The 19,804-nt window shown below is 40.5% G+C and overlaps 2 protein-coding genes across 2 annotated transcripts in view; one reads left to right on the top strand and one right to left on the bottom strand.

Moving 5' to 3' along the window:
- Window positions 1-3,051, top strand: part of LOC119598078 — a 3,539-nt gene extending 488 nt beyond the window's left edge. Inside the window, exons 2-3 of the mRNA XM_037947706.1 lie at window positions 161-336; window positions 1,707-3,051. Coding sequence (XP_037803634.1) covers window positions 161-336; window positions 1,707-2,993 — 1,463 coding nt within the window. The 3' untranslated portion in view covers window positions 2,994-3,051. The remainder of the gene's footprint in view (window positions 1-160; window positions 337-1,706) is intronic.
- Window positions 3,052-13,197: 10,146 nt separating this feature from the next.
- On the bottom strand, window positions 13,198-18,253 carry LOC119597849. The gene is made up of 4 exons (XM_037947504.1): window positions 18,015-18,253; window positions 16,188-16,262; window positions 15,190-15,322; window positions 13,198-13,776 (listed from the first exon to the last, which is right to left on the bottom strand). Exons 1-4 carry the CDS (start codon window positions 18,089-18,091, stop codon window positions 13,345-13,347), a joined length of 717 nt encoding a protein of 238 aa, XP_037803432.1. The 5' UTR covers window positions 18,092-18,253; the 3' UTR covers window positions 13,198-13,344.
- Between the last annotated feature and the right edge of the window lie 1,551 nt (window positions 18,254-19,804).

Below are 19,804 nucleotides of genomic sequence, written 5' to 3'. Positions count from 1 at the left end.
ATAATATCACATGTATATATAAATATATATGTATATATGTATAAATGTATATATGTATATGTAAATATATATATATATATATATATATATATATATATATATATATGTATGTATATATGTATATGTAAATATATATGTAATGTAAATATGTCTGAATTAGCCAATGCTAATTCAGACAATAGGACCTCATCGTTTCCTTCCAGAACATCACTGGCAGAGGTCTTGAGGTCCTCACCAGCATGGGCCGGCGTCGACCGCGATTCCTGCACGTGCCGAGAACGACATGATCCATGTCCTGTCTCGCTTCCTTTGTCCAGGGAACTGCTCACCAAAGTAGTATGTAGTCTTTATCTAACTAGTTGTGCCTTTAACATAAACTGTTCATATTTTTTGTTTCTAATCAGTGAAAAGTACTGATTTCAAATGGCCACCCAGCAAACACTACGGAGAAAGTGGTGTGTGTGTGTGTGTGTGTGTGTGTGTGTGTGTGTGTGTGTGTGTGTGTGTGTGTGTGTGTGTGTGTGTGTGTGTGTGTGTGTGTGCATATATATGTATATATACTTACTTTTTTTTTTACGGTAGGTTCATGTTTGAGCCGCCGTGGTCACAACATGATACTTAATTGTAATTTTCATGTTGTGATGATATTGGAGTAAGTACGTGGTAGGGTCCCCAGTTCCTTTCCACGGAGAGTGCCGGTGTTACCTTTTAGGTAATCATTCTCTCTACTTATCCGGGCTTGGGACCAGCGCTGACTTGGGCTGGCTTCCCCACCCAGTGGCTAGGTAGGCAATCAAGGTGAAGTTCATTGCCCAAGGGAACAACGCACAGGCCGGTGACTCGTACCCTCGAACTCAGATTGCCGTCGTGCCAGTCTTGAGTCCGATGCTCTAACCACTCGGCCACCGCGGCCATTTATATACACACATACACACATACATATATTTAGTGTGTGTGTGTGTGTATGTGTATGCGTATGTGTATGTATGTGTGTGTATGTGTATGTGTGAGTCTATATGTATGTGTGTGTGTGTGTGTGTGGTGTGTGTGCGTGCGGCGTAAATGCGTGCGTGCGCGTGTACATGTGCATGTGCATGTGCGTGCACGTGCATGTGCGTGTGTTTGTTTATATATATTATATATATATATATAATATAATATATATATATATATATAGAGAGAGAGAGAGAGAGGAGAGAGAGAGAGAGAGAGAGAGAGAGAGCGAGAGCGACAGAGGGAGAGAGAGAAAAAAAAAAAAAGAAAGAAAGAATGGCAGGAGAGACAGGCAGAGGGAGCGAGAGAGAGAGAGATTGAAGGGAAGGAGTAAGAGAGGTAGGGATGAAAGAAACGAAGATACAGGGAAGTAAGAAATGGGCAAAACACAAAGGAGAAAACACACAAGTTCAGTGCGGAAGATAAAGAGAGTTCGAGAGAAGAGATAGAATGAGAAGAGAGGGAGTGAAAGTGTATGAGCTGTTTTTGACTTTTCAGAAGTATGAATTATTTACATTGTACATTGCAATTTTTCATTCATTCAGCTCCTATCTGAAATAAAACAAACAATTACACTCTTGTCCATATATATAGCATCACTTAAGAGTTTATATCAACGCCATTAAATATTGCATAGCTTAAGGTTATTTATCATGCTTGTAAATATGGCATCATCAAAGCATAACATTATAGAATCTCTTCCTACTCAACAGGGTGTTGTGTGTATTCAGAGTCTGCAATTCTGCTGTGATTTCAAGACACAGCAAAAGGAAAGAGCAGCTGAAAAATCTAGTAAGCCACAAACACATTCTAACACAGCATCAAAAAAAGTACAGAGTATTACTGACAAGGAGCAAACTAGTATCACCAGTCTTGGTGTAGTACCTTCTGGCCAAGAGATAACAAAAAACTCAATAAATGATCAACAGAAGGGAAATAAGATTACACAACATGTCTTGGAAGAAAATGCATCCAGTCTGCAAGGGACAGACGTTCCAGAATTACATGTAAGAACTAAAAAGGAAAATAAGAAAGAAACAGTCAATGGAGTCACGCAACCCCAGATTTCATCAGAAAACAAAAATCCCAAAAATGATGTTAGTGGTCTAGATTTTGAAGCTGAAGAACTAAAACTCCACAACATAGAAGAGAATGATGTCAGTGATAACAAAAGTACAGATTTTGTGCCACATATCACAGTAAGTGAAAAGGAGCTAAACAAATCATCTCAATACTCTAAAAGTAATATTACAGCTGGAAATCCCATAAACAATGAAAAACCCACGAATGCGCCACACAAAGAGCAAAATCCTGTTATCAAAAGCACTTCAGTCATGAGATCCCAAGAAGTAAATGGCAAGCAACCTACGTCTCTCTCAATAAATACAAGGCAAGTGGGTTTTCATGACAGAGCTCACGCTGTTGGAAAAAACAAAGCCTTCAGAATTGATCCTGACTACAACCATAACCTTCACACAGAAAAAAAATGTGATCCAGAAGACTTTTCCTGTGTAAATGGCAACAAAGAAACCTACAGGGAAGACCCCACACAGTTAAATAGCATAAGGAGTACAATTGAGACAAAACCAAATTCCACAGAGATAAGAGATACCTCTAATATTTCTATGTTGATTTCCATTACCTCCCAGAATGAAAGTGAACCTATATCACTACACACAGATCCAATAATTTTGGGGTCTCGGTACCAGCCAATAGATATGTCTTTTACAAACAGCCGCAACAACAGCCCATCACGAGCTTTCAAGACCATTCGTGAACTGACTAGAAAGGGCTTAAGTTTTACTATATTTTACTGGATTTATGTTGCTGCTTTCCTTTATATTTCCTGTTACCTCCTAGGATTTATCATAATGCCATTTTCTGTCCTGGGTTTCATTATCAAAATTATCATAGTGCAGTTTTTCCCGGCAATACTCAGTCTACATTTTTTCCATGCAGCAGACATAATACTGGATTTAATTTATGACCAAATATCTTAGGTATTAAGCGCCCTTACAATGTTTAATCAATAAAGACTATAAATTACAGATACTGCAATTTCTTGTTTCTTGTTTCCTTTTTTTTTTTTTTTTTTTTTTTTGGGGGGGGGGGGGTGCATGATTGTGTGCTTGCTTCCATGAGTTTGTATCTTTTTAGTGTATGACTTTTTACATCCTCTTCTTCAATCATGATTGTAAGACATCACGGTTCAGTATTTCCCAAGTCTCGTATCATGACAAATACTCAGAAATTTAAATACGTCTATTTCATAATCATCATATACAATATTTAAAGAAGTAACATACGTTTCGATAAATATGTTAAATAAAACAGGTGTTTGGCATTGTATTTTAGTTTTTTATATCAATTTCCTAAAAAAGCCACTTGATGAATGATAAAAAAGGGTCCAGAGATTAATACATTCTCAGTAAGTGGAAGGATGAAGTGTAGGGAGAACATAAGTAGGAGGAGAATGGATGTCAAGCAGTTAGTTATTTTGAATGTAGACAAAATGGGAGCAGAGAGATTGGAGGATGGATGAGGGATAGCTGTTATTTTGGGTCATGATTAGATAGTTTTGAGTGTTCTCAAGAGCTTCTCAAAGGGGATTGGTTGGGAAGGTCTTATGAGGGGGAGAAGAGGGAACAGACGTTTGAGAGGTAGAGGGAAAAGTAAATGTAGTAGAGGATACAGTGGAAAAAGATTGGATGGAACAGATTATCTGATGCAATGATTGAGTCGAGGAGTGCCAGGGGTAGGTAGGCACTGTGGAAGTGGAGATTGGAGTGTCTAGATAACGAAGTGGCCAAAACGCCGATATTTCTGGCATTGACGTGGGAGGGGTCGATGTGGTCGGACAAAGAATGATTCATCACCAATATAAATGCAGCACTGATGTCTGCAAAGCTAATCTTGGGAGAATTGGTGTAAGACTTTTGCAGCTTCTGGGGGAAATAGAGTAGCATTGCACTGATACTGTTTTATTAGAACTGAGTACAGCTTGAATACAAGCAGGGAAGTAGCTCTTGCTGGAGCTGGAGCTGAAGTGATAATAGGGAACATGCATTCATTTAATGGTTAATGGTTAAAAGCAAGATAAATGTGCTAGACATCTAAGGTCATGTAGCACTATAGTTAATGTTAGGGAAGGGTGGTTGAGTTAGTGATTATTTGTCTAAGCTGGGCAAAGGAATTGGTGAGTGAAAGGGTTAGGGTCGGGTGTGGTAAGGAGTTAGATTAGATGAAGGATATGTATGCGTTTGAGGAAAGAGAATAGGTTTTTGAAGCAGAAAGTGGGGGATTCTGAAAGGGATGTCTAAAGGGTTTGGGGAGGCCCGGTAAAGGGAGGAAGGGGGGGGAAAGAGAGGTACGGGTTGTTTCAAAACGGGGCACAAAAAATAGGATGTGTGGGATTGAAAGGGGAACATTTACATAAGGAATAAAAGGGGGTGGATCAGATTGTGACATCAATGGGAGTGTGTTAGACGGGGGGGCCCAATGCATAACGGGCGAGAGGGTTTCCCCAAAGTCTGTTCCAAAAGGGAGCTGACCAGGAGGAGATTGATAGTTTTAAGAATGAAATTTTATAGTGCGGGGGCTTGCCCAAAAAATTTGCCACGATTAACAAAAGGTCTTAAATGGGGTAATAATCCGTGGGGGGAACGTGAGAAGCGTGGGGGTATGATGGGACACAGCGGCGTGGGGCTAGTGTACTGCCTGTTCATTGCCGGGGTTTCCCAAACATGGCTGGGCCCCCCAAAAAATTTTGATTTTTTTTTTGGTGTGGGACAGTAGAACAACCAGTTCTGGATCTTAAAAAAAGGGGGTTGGTGGTGTGTATTGACTTTATGAGAGTTAAGAGTTACAGAGTCAGAAAATTGAAAAAGGGGAAAGAGGAAGTGAGTATAGTGTTTTTAGAGCAAAAAGGAGTGCAAAAAGTTTGTATAAGGAACTGGTTTTTTTCAGGAGGGGTTTTTGAAAAGTAGAGTTGGGAAGTTTACGAAAAAACCACATCGGGGGTGGATTTGGAGCCATCATAAAGTGAATACTAGAGGAATGAGTGGAGACTTGGTAAGGAAATGGGTGAGGAAGTAGGGGGAATTATTTTGGTGGGTGGGGGGAAAAAAAAGAAAAAATTGGGGGTGGGTATAACCTGGGGGGCGGAATGGCAGAAAGGGAAGAGGTTGGAAGGGGGGAAAGGGAATGGGAGAGGGGGGTACCCCAGCGAGTGGAGAAAGGGTAGGTAAACGGGAGATGAAGCTAAGGTAAAAGTGGGATTGGGTATTTAGTTTAGTGAGGGAAATTGGTGGAATCGAACATAGCATCAAGGAGAAAAAGGGGCAGACGTCGGATAGAGATGGTATGCCGATTCAGTGTAAGGCTCTAACTGGAGAGGATGAAAGGCGCTAGTGCTAACGAAGACCCATGGGGGATTGACAAGAGGGCAAGGAGAGAATTTGAGGCAGAGGAGTAGATATGGCATCCATAATAAAGAGGGAGGATCAAAGAACAGAAGATAAGGAGAGTTTTCGATCTGAGCCCCAGATATATGGGAAGTCAAAATGACACCTAGGAATTTGCCAGAGGCCAGCATGGATGGAGTGCCAATAAGAAAAGGGGGAGGGGCCCTAACTTGAGTGAGGGGAAAAAAAATGGAGAAAGATTTAGAGGTAGAAACCGAAGCCCCCGGTTTGTGGCCCCGGAAGATATGATGAGAATTTGCGTTGGGGTTTTTTTTTTTTTTTTTTTTCCAAATTTTTTTTTCCCTTTTCTCTTTTTTTTTTTTTTTCTTTTTTTGGGACACCTTCGATTTGAGAAAGAAAGATGATGTGGCAGAGGCAATTTTGACCGGGAAAAGTGCTTTGGGAGAGGAAGGATTTTTTAAAAAGACACCCATTTTCCCCCGTATGCCTAAAAAGGACAATTTTTGGAGAATATGGTACTCCCATGTTGATCAATTCTTTTATAGATCCAAAAATATAGCTAGTACGGATTCATGGCGTGCAAATGCAGAGAAAATAGTCTCAAAATGTGCAAGGGGGTCAGCTGGTTTTGGGGCCGGCGAAAACCAAATTTGGGAAGGAGAGAGAAAATTGTAGATTCAACATCCACTTAAGGGAAGTTCGCCATTCGCTCTAACGTTTGCAAAAGCAGCTATTTTGGGATGGGGCGATAGCTTGGGGGGGTACCCGTTTATTGGGTTTTCGGAAGGGAAAGGGATAAAAGTTCTCGCCATTAGAAAAAAAATTTTCCTGATGTCCATAGTGGTTGAAAATTTTTTTTAATGGGAAAGGAAAAGGGAGGAAAAGGAGTTGCCGGAGATATGGTATTGAATACCGCCAGGGCCTTCATGAGTGTTGGGGCACGTTTATAGGGCAGCAATGATTCAGAGGAAGAAATGGAGCATTATAGGACTCAGCGGGGATGGGGTGAAAGTAAGGGGGGTACGTTCTTGGGGGGTCTTCTAGAAGGAAGTGTGGAAAAAGGTGAAACCCTACTGCCGGCTAAAATAATCACCCAGTTCTTTAGCGTTGGAGAGATCAGAAATGGGGGGATTCGAATTGGAGGAGGGGGCAGGATGGGTGGGTTTTTTTCCCTGATATTTTATGGATTCGGGGCTAAACATTTGAAAAAATGTAGAGGGAAATTGATAAAACCTAATTTCGCCAGCATTTTTTTTTATTTTTCCGGATTGTATGACAAAGAGGGGCAGACTTTTTTTAAAGGGGAGAAAGGGCGATAGTTGATTTGGATTACCTCTCTTGTGGGGAAACTTTTCCCAGGCTCAGTTTTAACGAAGTGCTTTATGCAATAAAAATTCCAAAAGGGAAAAACAATTGGAGGTAATGGTCTTGGGTTCGAGGGATACTGTATGTGCAGCCTTAAGACTGTATTGTCAAACACTGTATCTTTTCTAAAATGGAGGGAGGGGGGATGGGGGGGTATGAATAGCAGAGAGTAAAGGGGAAAGTATCCGTCGGTCACAAACACCACGTGGGGAGTTAGGAAGTGGTAGTATGAAGTAGGAGAAAGGAGAATTGGAGAGTGGTACATGGGGGAAAGTGGCTAAGACTGACCATGGAAATCTAAATAAAAGGAAGGGGAGCATAGGAGAGGTAATCATAAAAAAGATTGATGGTGTTAAAGTGTGGGGGGGTCTGAATTTAAAATAAGATCAGCTTGGAGCGGAAGACTCTAGAACGGCCGGGGGAGTTTTTTGATAGAATACCCCAAAGATTGGCGGCAGTTAAAGTCACCAACTATGGGAAAGGGGTGAATTTGGAAATTAGTTTTTCAAAAGAACAAAGTCGGGGGTGGGAGGGGGAAGTAGAGAAATCATGTGATAACGAAAAGGGAAAGATACAAAACTGGAAAGGGGAATTTGGTTTGAAAGGGGGTGGACAAAAGGTTTTTTCTGATTATAAGCGGACGAGACAAAAAGCAAATGGGGGGAAGGACAAATGATTTTTGGGGATTGGTATTGGAGGAGTGTAAAAAAGGCTTTTGAAGGATCAATAGAGGGTTTAAAAGAGGAAAGGGGGAGAGAAGGTCGGGTCGTGGGGCAAAAACCGCGAAATTCCAATAAAGGGATTTTTTAACTTTAGGAATAATTGTATTTATATATATATTTTAAATATATTTATATAATATATATATATAATTATATATATTATATAATATTTTTATATAATATATATTATATATATATATATATATATTATATATATAATATAAAATATTATATACAATTTTTATATATAACTACAATCATATCACAAAGTAAACTATCCTTCTTTGGAATTTTTCGGGGTTTCCGCTCCAAGATGCCCTTCGTCATACCTTTCCTCTTAAACCCATCTTTTGTATGCCTTTCAAGAGCCCTTTTCTTACACATCCTCCAATCCAATCCCCAATATCATTTTGTCTTTCCCACATTCGCTTTATGTCTCGCCCTGTTATAAATCAAAAAAAACCCTTTGTCACACCCCCCTTTTCAAACCAATGCCCCTTGCACATTTATTCGTTTTCCTTCACTTTGGACACAGTGTTTCAGTCTACTTCCCCCCCTTCCCACCCCTTTGATTTTGTTGTTTTTAAAAATTAAATTTTCCCAAATTTCAACCCCCTTTCCTCATTTTGGTGATTTTAACTGCCGCACACCTTGGGGTTTTCTATCAAAACCCCGAGGCGTCTTAGAGTGTTTCCCGCCCCACAGCTGACTTCTATTCAAAATTCAATGCCCCACACATTTTGATAACGCATGCAATTTTTTTCATGCATTGACCTCTCTCTATGCCCCTCTTTTCTTTAGTTTTTAAAATGGCAGTTTTAGACCATTTTCCCCTTAGTGCCCATCCCCAAATTTTCCCCTTTTCCTACTTATACGTCCCATTCCAACCCCACGCTGGTGCTTTGATAGACCGACTGGCTACTTCACTTCATCTTGCATTAAACCCCCTCCATCCTCCCTACCTCCATTTCAAAAATGAACAGTTTTTGAAAAAATACAGTTTAAGATGCCTACAGCTATCCCTCGAACCTAAAGACCAATCCCTCCAAAGGGTTTTCCATGGGGAAATTCTGATTGCACAAAAAGCACTTCGTTTTAAAACGTGCAGTGGAACAGTTACCCTAAAAGAGAGGTATCCAAATAAAATATCACCTTATCCCCTTTTAAAAGAGCTCCCCCATTTTCGTCATACAACCCGGGAAATAATAAAACAAATAGCTGGCGAAATTTAGGTTCATCAATTAATCCTCTACTTTTACCCAAAATTTTAGCCCCGAATCCAAAAAACTATCAGGCAAACCCCCCATCCTGCCCCCTCCCCCATATTCGAGATCCCCTCATTTCTGATCATCTCCAAGTCGCAAAATGAACTGGGTGATTATTTCAGCCAGGTCGTAGTGGTTCTCCCTTTCTCCACATTCTTTTCTAGAAGACCCCCAGAGAACGTACCCCCATTTTTTCACCCCACCCTCCCTGAGTCCATAATCTCCATTTTCTTCCTCGAATCTTGCTCCCCTAAAATCGTGCCGCAACATCATGAAGGCCGGGGCGGTATTCAATACCATAGCTCGGCAACTCCCTCTTCCCCCTTATCCCCCTTTTAAAAAATTTAAAAACCACATATGGAATCGGGAAAATTTTCCTTTTAATTGGCGAGAAGCCTTTCCTTCCCTTCCCTAAAAACCAATAAATCGGGTACCCTCCCTAAAGACTATCCCCCCACCCCACTAATAGCTGTTTGTGAAACTGTTAGAGCAAAATGGCGAACTTCCACTTAATGGGGTATTTTTGAATCCCCAAAAATTTTCTCTCCCCTTTCCCATTGGGTTTTCGCCGTGCCAGAAGCACAGCTGCCCCCCTTGCACATTTTACATAACATCTGCTTTTTGCACGCCATGAATCCGTACTAGCATATTTTGGATCTTAAAAGAATAGATACAACATGGCAGTACCAATTCTCCAACAATTTCTTTCTGGGCATACTGGAAACTGGGTGTCTTTAAAAGTCCTTCCTCCCCAACGCACTTTCCAGGTCAAAATTGCTCTCCCACATCATCTTTTTTCCCCTCAAATCGAAGGTGTCCCACAAAGCAGTGTGCCAGTACCACTTTATTCCTTCTTGCTGTTAAAGATTTTGTCCAGTTTTACCCCCAGGACCCGGTCATCACTAATGTTGATGATTTAACCATTTGCTCTGGGCAACCCACCCCAAATCTCCCAAATTTCTTCAATCTGCAATTCATCAGTTTTTCCCGGGGCCCAAAAAACCAGGCTTCTTTTTCTACCTCTAAATCTTTTCCTTTTTTTCTCTCACCCACGTGTAGGTCCCAAAACCCCCATTCTTTTATATGGCCCCTCCAATGCTGTTCCTTGGAAATTCCTAGGTGTCTTTTTGACTATCCATATATCATGGGCTCAGATCCCCAAAACCTCTCTCTTTTTTACTTGACCCTCCCCACTTTGTTTATGGATCCCCATATCTACTCCTCTGCCCAACTTTTTTCCCTTTGCCCACTTGAAAAAATCCATCACTGGGGTTTTCGTTTAGATAGGGCCTTTCATCCCTCCAGTTGAGAGCCTGAAACTGAATCAGGCATACCTCTCTATCTCGACGTCTGCCCTTCTCCTCTCTAGCTATTTTTTCGTTTCCCCCCAATTTTCCCCCAAATAAACTACTATCCCACAACCCCTACTTTTCCCTTTTAGTCATCTCCACTTTTTACCCTACCCTTTCTCACCGCATGGAACCCTCCTCTCCCTTTCCCCCTTTTCCCCCCATCTCCAACCTTTCCTTTTCTCGTCCTTTCCCGTCCCCCCGGCTTATACCTCACCCCCATATTGTTTCTTTTTTCCCCGACCCCCCAAAAATCAAATATCCCTCCTACTGTCCTCCCCCTTTTCCTTGACCATGCTCCACTCATTCCTCTAGTATTCAGAATCTGATGGCTCCAAATCCACCCCCGATGTGGTTTGCAGAAAATTTTCCCAACTGTACTTTAAAATACTCCCCCTGAACAGTTCCTTACTACAGAACTGATCCCCTCCTTTTTGCTCTAAAACACGTATATCATTTCCCTCTTCTCTTTGACAATTTTTACTGACCTGTAACTCATTAACCTCAAAAAGTAAATACACACCCCCAACCCCCTTTGTTTGAAAAGATCCAAAAACGGGTTTTTTCACCTTCCCCACACAAAAACAATCAAATTTTGCTGGGTGCCCAGCCATGTTGGAATCCCCGGCAATGAACAGGCAGATACACTAGCACGCCACGCCGCTGTGTCCACATCATACCAACCACGCTTCTCACGTATCCCAGCCACGGATTATTACCCACACTTTAAGACCTTCTTGTATAATCGATGGCAATCTTTTTGGTCAAGCCTCCGCACTAATAAATTACATTCTGTAAAACTATCAATCTCCTCCTGGTCAGCTCCATTTCATCGGAACAGACGTTGGGAGACCGCTCTCGCCCGCTTATGCATTGGCCACACCCGTCTAACACACTCCTATCTGATGTCACAATCTGATCCACCCTTATATTCCTTATGTAATGTTCCCCTTTCAATCCCACACATCCTATTGTCGTGCCCACGTTTTGAAACAACCCGTACCTCTGCTTTCCCCACCTATCCTCCCTTCACCGACCTCCCAACCTATCAGACATCCTTACAGAATCCCACACTTTCTGCTTCAACAACCTATTCTCTTTCCTCAAACGCATACATATCCTTCATCTAATCTAACTCCTTACCACACCCGACCCTAACCCTTTCACTCACCAATTCCTTTGCCCAGCTTAGACAAATAATCACTAACTCAACCACCCTTCCCTAACATTAACTATAGTGCTACATGACCTTAGATGTCTAGCACATTTATCTTGCTTTTAACCATTAACCATTAAATGAATGCATGTTCCCTATTATCACTTCAGCTCCAGCTCCAGCAAGAGCTACTTCCCTGCTTGTATTCAAGCTGTACTCAGTTCTATAATAAAACAGTATCAGTGCAATGCTACTCTATTTCCCCCAGAAGCTGCAAAAGTCTTACACCAATTCTCCCAAGATTAGCTTTGCAGACATCAGTGCTGCATTTATATTGGTGATGAATCATTCTTTGTCCGACCACATCGACCCCTCCCACGTCAATGCCAGAAATATCGGCGTTTTGGCCACTTCGTTATCTAGACACTCCAATCTCCACTTCCACAGTGCCTACCTACCCCTGGCACTCCTCGACTCAATCATTGCATCAGATAATCTGTTCCATCCAATCTTTTTCCACTGTATCCTCTACTACATTTACTTTTCCCTCTACCTCTCAAACGTCTGTTCCCTCTTCTCCCCCTCATAAGACCTTCCCAACCAATCCCCTTTGAGAAGCTCTTGAGAACACTCAAAACTATCTAATCATGACCCAAAATAACAGCTATCCCTCATCCATCCTCCAATCTCTCTGCTCCCATTTTGTCTACATTCAAAATAACTAACTGCTTGACATCCATTCTCCTCCTACTTATGTTCTCCCTACACTTCATCCTTCCACTTACTGAGAATGTATTAATCTCTGGACCCTTTTTTATCATTCATCAAGTGGCTTTTTTAGGAAATTGATATAAAAAACTAAAATACAATGCCAAACACCTGTTTTATTTAACATATTTATCGAAACGTATGTTACTTCTTTAAATATTGTATATGATGATTATGAAATAGACGTATTTAAATTTCTGAGTATTTGTCATGATACGAGACTTGGGAAATACTGAACCGTGATGTCTTACAATCATGATTGAAGAAGAGGATGTAAAAAGTCATACACTAAAAAGATACAAACTCATGGAAGCAAGCACACAATCATGCACCCCCCCCCCCCCCAAAAAAAAAAAAAAAAAAAAAAAAAAAGGAAACAAGAAACAAGAAATTGCAGTATCTGTAATTTATAGTCTTTATTGATTAAACATTGTAAGGGCGCTTAATACCTAAGATATTTGGTCATAAATTAAATCCAGTATTATGTCTGCTGCATGGAAAAAATGTAGACTGAGTATTGCCGGGAAAAACTGCACTATGATAATTTTGATAATGAAACCCAGGACAGAAAATGGCATTATGATAAATCCTAGGAGGTAACAGGAAATATAAAGGAAAGCAGCAACATAAATCCAGTAAAATATAGTAAAACTTAAGCCCTTTCTAGTCAGTTCACGAATGGTCTTGAAAGCTCGTGATGGGCTGTTGTTGCGGCTGTTTGTAAAAGACATATCTATTGGCTGGTACCGAGACCCCAAAATTATTGGATCTGTGTGTAGTGATATAGGTTCACTTTCATTCTGGGAGGTAATGGAAATCAACATAGAAATATTAGAGGTATCTCTTATCTCTGTGGAATTTGGTTTTGTCTCAATTGTACTCCTTATGCTATTTAACTGTGTGGGGTCTTCCCTGTAGGTTTCTTTGTTGCCATTTACACAGGAAAAGTCTTCTGGATCACATTTTTTTTCTGTGTGAAGGTTATGGTTGTAGTCAGGATCAATTCTGAAGGCTTTGTTTTTCCAACAGCGTGAGCTCTGTCATGAAAAACCCACTTGCCTTGTATTTATTGAGAGAGACGTAGGTGCTTGCCATTTACTTCTTGGGATCTCATGACTGAAGTGCTTTTGATAACAGGGATTTTGCTCTTGTGTGGCGCATTCGTGGGTTTTTCATTGTTTATGGGATTTCCAGCTGTAATATTACTTTTAGAGTATTGAGATGATTTGTTTAGCTCCTTTTCACTTACTGTGATATGTGGCACAAAATCTGTACTTTTGTTATCACTGACATCATTCTCTTCTATGTTGTGGAGTTTAGTTCTTCAGCTTCAAAATCTAGACCACTAACATCATTTTTGGGATTTTTGTTTTCTGATGAAATCTGGGGTTGCGTGACTCCATTGACTGTTTCTTTCTTATTTTCCTTTTTAGTTCTTACATGTAATTCTGGAACGTCTGTCCCTTGCAGACTGGATGCATTTTCTTCCAAGACATGTTGTGTAATCTTATTTCCCTTCTGTTGATCATTTATTGAGTTTTTTGTTATCTCTTGGCCAGAAGGTACTACACCAAGACTGGTGATACTAGTTTGCTCCTTGTCAGTAATACTCTGTACTTTTTTTGATGCTGTGTTAGAATGTGTTTGTGGCTTACTAGATTTTTCAGCTGCTCTTTCCTTTTGCTGTGTCTTGAAATCACAGCAGAATTGCAGACTCTGAATACACACAACACCCTGTTGAGTAGGAAGAGATTCTATAATGTTATGCTTTGATGATGCCATATTTACAAGCATGATAAATAACCTTAAGCTATGCAATATTTAATGGCGTTGATATAAACTCTTAAGTGATGCTATATATATGGACAAGAGTGTAATTGTTTGTTTTATTTCAGATAGGAGCTGAATGAATGAAAAATTGCAATGTACAATGTAAATAATTCATACTTCTGAAAAGTCAAAAACAGCTCATACACTTTCACTCCCTCTCTTCTCATTCTATCTCTTCTCTCGAACTCTCTTTATCTTCCGCACTGAACTTGTGTGTTTTCTCCTTTGTGTTTTGCCCATTTCTTATTTCCCTGTATCTTCGTTTCTTTCATCCCTACCTCTCTTACTCCTTCCCTTCAATCTCTCTCTCTCTCGCTCCCTCTGCCTGTCTCTCCTGCCATTCTTTCTTTCTTTTTTTTTTTCTTTCTCTCTCTCCCTCTGTCGCTCTCGCTCTCTCTCTCTCTCTCTCTCTCTCTCTCTCTCTCTCTCTCTCTCTATATATATATATATATATATATATATATATATATATATATATATATATAAACAAACACACGCACATGCACGTGCACGCACATGCACATGCACATGTACACGCGCACGCACGCATTTACGCACGCACGCACACACACACACACACACACACACACATACATATAGACTCACACACACACACACACACACATACACATACACAACACACACATACACATACACACACATACATACACATACGCATACACATACACACACACACACACTAAATATATGTATGTGTGTATGTGTGTATATAAATGGCCGCGGTGGCCGAGTGGTTAGAGCATCGGACTCAAGACTGGCACGACGGCAATCTGAGTTCGAGGGTACGAGTCACCGGCCTGTGCGTTGTTCCCTTGGGCAATGAACTTCACCTTGATTGCCTACCTAGCCACTGGGTGGGGAAGCCAGCCCAAGTCAGCGCTGGTCCCAAGCCCGGATAAGTAGAGAGAATGATTACCTAAAAGGTAACACCGGCACTCTCCGTGGAAAGGAACTGGGGACCCTACCACGTACTTACTCCAATATCATCACAACATGAAAATTACAATTAAGTATCATGTTGTGACCACGGCGGCTCAAACATGAACCTACCGTAAAAAAAAAAAGTAAGTATATATACATATATATGCACACACACACACACACACACACACACACACACACACACACACACACACACACACACACACACACACACACACACACACACACACTTCCCACTTTCTCCGTAGTGTTTGCTGGGTGGCCATTTGAAATCAAGTACTTTTCACTGATTAGAAACAAAAAATATGAACAGTTTATGTTAAAGGCACAACTAGTTAGATAAAGACTACATACTACTTTGGTGAGCAGTTCCCTGGACAAAGGAAGCGAGACAGGACATGGATCATGTCGTTCTCGGCACGTGCAGGAATCGCGGTCGACGCCGGCCCATGCTGGTGAGGACCTCAAGACCTCTGCCAGTGATGTTCTGGAAGGAAACGATGAGGTCCTATTGTCTGAATTAGCATTGGCTAATTCAGACATATTTACATTACATATATATTTACATATACATATATACATACACATATACATATATAAACATAAATATATATTTACATATATATACATATGTATATATACATATATACACTTATACATATATACATATATATTTATATATACATGTGAGTATATATATACACACATATATATGTGTGTGTGCTTGTGTGTGTGTACGTGTGTGCTTATGTGTGTGTGTGTGTACGTGTGTGCTTGTGTGTGTGCTTGTGTGTGTGTGTGTGTGTATGCTTGTATGTGTTGTGCTTGTGTGTTTGTACGTGTGTGCTTGTGTGTGTGTGTGCTTGTGTGTGTGTGTGTGTGTGTGTGTGTGTGTGTGTGTGTGTGTGTGTGTGTGTGTGTGTGTGTGTGTATGCTTGTATGTGTGTGTGTGTGCTTGTGTGTGTGTGTGTATGCTTGTGTGTGTGTATGCTTGTGTGTGTGTATGCTCGTGTGTGTGTGTGTGTATGCTTGTATGTGTGTGTGTGTGTGTGTGTGTGTGTGTGTGTGTGTGTGTGTGTGTGTGTGTGTGTGTGTGTGTGTGTGTGTGCAAAAGTTAAAGTGTAAGTTGTGTGAGTGTGATTACAAATAGATATTTGCAGAGGTGTCCATTTTAACCATCACAAAGGAATCTGTCATCTTGGAAATTTCCATGGATATACGTTTTCAAAAGTAAGACAAAAATACCCTATTTTGCACTGACTGAAATTGTGAAATTTTGATATTCATCTCGAGTATTAAAGTACGGCATACTTGCCAATCTAGATTTTCCTTTTTCAATTAAAGTAGCTTACCTGTCCTGCGGAAGGGCGGCTACGAGGTAAGGCCAAGCTGCCACCCACGCCCATATTGTCAGATGACCCATCACACTTAGCGTGAAGAAACGTTAAAAAGCGAGTTAAGTAATACCAATTTCATAATACTGGTCAGTAGCAAGATCATAACTATGCTCTATACGGCGACGAAGGTGCACTCGACAGCTTGGTCATGACTGGTGATAGGTTGCAAGACTGGTGATGATAATTGTCTAATAACTGCCAGGCTGATGATGAATAATTAATATATATATATATATATATATATATATATATATATATATAATTTAACCAAGTAGCATTTAACCATTCATAACCCTTCAAATAGGGATGAAGAATTGACCTCACAAATCCGGAATAACATGGCTGTCTAAGATGTCAATGGAATGGCATCATCAAGGGCTCCTAATTACCAGAATCCTTCAGAATAATCTGGTGATAATTCCATATTTCATCGTGGCAGCGTTAAAAGGGGAGAACAGCGTCATAAATGAAAAATTTGGCGATAGTAGTTTTGAAGTACATTGAAAAGTCTTTCTGTATATTAATTAAACTAAAGCTGTAATGGGATATGGGAATTCAGACATTTCCCCTACTTTTAATTATCTATTTTTGTAACTGGCGGAGATTTCCTTGCACGAGCTTTGTGTAAGCAGGCATGTAGTTTGGTGTCTAAGTTTATGAATTAGATTGACTGATTATATTTTAAGTTTTGCTACTATATGTTTATAGGTTATTCTGACAAGTCTGCAGTTGGGCTGACTAAGAGGATGTTATTGCTGAAGAAACAAACAGTTGAACAATTAATTAATACTATTCCTTATTTCTTTCATATTCAAAGTAGTGAGAACAAGTAGTAATATAAGATAAGATTAATCAGCTTTTGGCCCTACACTCTACTTATATCTGAACACGAACACAGCACTGTTAAGTATTATTACAAGGGAAAGACAAATCTGCTATATAAAAAGTGTGTTATATAAAATGAGTACTTATACTGGCCTCGTAGGGAAATATTCGCCCGCACCAACCCGCGAGTAAGGAAATGCCTGCGCACACATATTAACACGGGAAATGCAAAATTACATTTAGGGAAATATCCCCGTGTAATATGGGAAAAAGTCCGACCAGGGAAAAGTCCTATTATCGGAAATATGATGTGCTCACACTCAAGCTCACACTGCGGCCATAAGCACCGAGTGTCAGACAAACAAATGAGACAGCCATAAAAAGCTGACACAGGCCGGGCCATAAGTGAAAGGCCCGGGCGAAGCCAGAACTTCGCAAATCTCAAGCAAGCAGCAAGCTGCGGCCAGTCGGACTACAGGCGACCCAGTGCTACTATCAAATGCATCTTCGTCTGTTTAAAAGGTGGCTACACGAGTAATTATGGCTGTCTCAGTTGTTTTTCTGACACTCAAGCCTTAGAGAATCAACTGAGACAGCCATAAATAGCTGACGCAGGCCGGGCTATATATATGGAAGGCCCGGGCGAAGCAATGATTTCGCAAATCTCAAATGAATGCATGTATGAAGCAATAATACATTTATGTGACATCAAAACAAAGGCTGATATCAATTTACATGGCATCAGTGACATCAATATAAACTTGGCGTTAATATTCCATGGCACATCAATATTCAATTTGTTTTCAGGAGTGTTTATCAAATACATTAAAACAGCCAGTTTACAGTACTTCTTATGCACCCTTGTTCGACAGAGAAGCAAGAAATGAAGAAGAGTGATGTGCATATGCCAGGTAGGTAAAGAAAAGACAAAAATATTCCTAAAAAACTAAACTTTACCTAGATGAAGACAGGCTCCTGTGGCTGTGATCACAGAGTAACTGCTTAAACACAGTTTTCGTTTTTTTCTTGGTCATCGGAGCAATGTCTGAACAACTTGTTTCGAAACGAGTAATTCCGCTTGGTAACAAAATGATCCTGACTGTAATAATGAAGTTCCAAGAAGTTCGATGTTGTGATATCCAGTAAATATTTATAAAGATGGCGATGAACCGTCTGTTCTCGCCTGTGTTTATGCCTTCCCTTAAATGAATGATATCCCCCTTAATCGTTAGTGAAAGGTTGCCTCTCATTAAACAGAATAGACTGTAACGTATTTCATCTTTCCTCTTGATACTATTTATGTATGTAGATTGCGTGTACTATTTTAACATACTTTTATGTACAATGAGTGCAATGATGTACATTATTATGCGCCATTTATACAGTTTCGTAGTCGTTTCGTTGAAGAACCTCGCATCATTCAGTCTTGTAAAATCGAGCGTGGTACGATGGGACAAATGAATCGTACGTGTTATCTCACTCGCTCGCTCACTTAGTGCTATATTAAAAGCATTTGGTATGAATCAAATGAGGAAAGGTCACCATGTAAATCAAAGGGAGAAGGGCGTCGTTTTGTGGGACCGTCAATATTTTAAGCCTACAAACTCACATACGGAAATGTACACAGCTATACACCCACCCATTCGCACATCCATTCGAGCTCTTGAACACAGGCGCGCGCACTCACATGCCTAAGTCAGTCAATCGATCTATCAACACACACACACACACACACACACACACACACATTCAAGCATACACACACAAGATCACACACACACACACACACAAGCACACACACACACAAGCACACACGTACAAACACACAAGCACACACACATACAAGCATACACACACACACACACACACACAAGCACACACGTACACACATACACACACACACATACACACATTCATATATATATATATATATATATATATATATATATATATATATATAATTGTAGTTTTCATATTGTGATGCTCTTGGAGTGAGTACGTGGTAGGGTCCCCAGTTCCTTTCCACGGAGATTACCGGTGTTACCTTTAAGGTAATCATTCTCTCTATTTTATCCGGGCTTGGGACCAGCACTGACTTGGGCTGGCTTGGTCACCCAGTGGCTAGGTAGGCAATCGAGGTGAAGTTCCTTGCCCAAACGAACAACGGGCCTACCGGTGACTTGAACCCTCGAACTCAGATTGGCGTCATGCCAGTCTTGAGTTCGATGCTCTAACCACTCGGCCACCACGGCCTTCATATGCAATATAATATATATATATATATATATATATATATATATATATATATATATATATATATATATATATATATATATATATACTATCCGGATTTTTCCTCGGGGTTGACTCCCGAAGCCTTTTTATTTCATTTTGTTCTCTGACACTCTGTGCTTGCCGTGGTGGCGTGATTGCCGCCATGGTGTAAGCATGCGGCATAATCTTATTACCAGCCCGGCGGCTGTTGTGGGCGGTCATTGTCTCAGAAATTGTGTGTGCTCACAATTCTGTAAGTAATGTACCAACGTGGTGTTCGGCTCACTACAGTGCATGCAACACCTTTCTTCATGGTCAATTGTCTTTATGTTCTGCCATGCGCAATGGTAACATGATTCTGTGAAGAATGACTTCAGTACCTTTATTGATTGCTTCGGAGAGTGCTATTGGCTCATAGCCTGTGGCGTCTGAGTACCATCTGGCCAAAGGGGGAGGATCTCGCTTTCTCTCTG

This window comes from Penaeus monodon, chromosome 40 (assembly GCF_015228065.2).
Source record: "Penaeus monodon isolate SGIC_2016 chromosome 40, NSTDA_Pmon_1, whole genome shotgun sequence".
Taxonomy (NCBI): domain Eukaryota; kingdom Metazoa; phylum Arthropoda; class Malacostraca; order Decapoda; family Penaeidae; genus Penaeus; species Penaeus monodon.
Note: the sequence above shows the minus strand (reverse complement) of the source record. Positions and strands in the feature narration are given on the sequence as shown.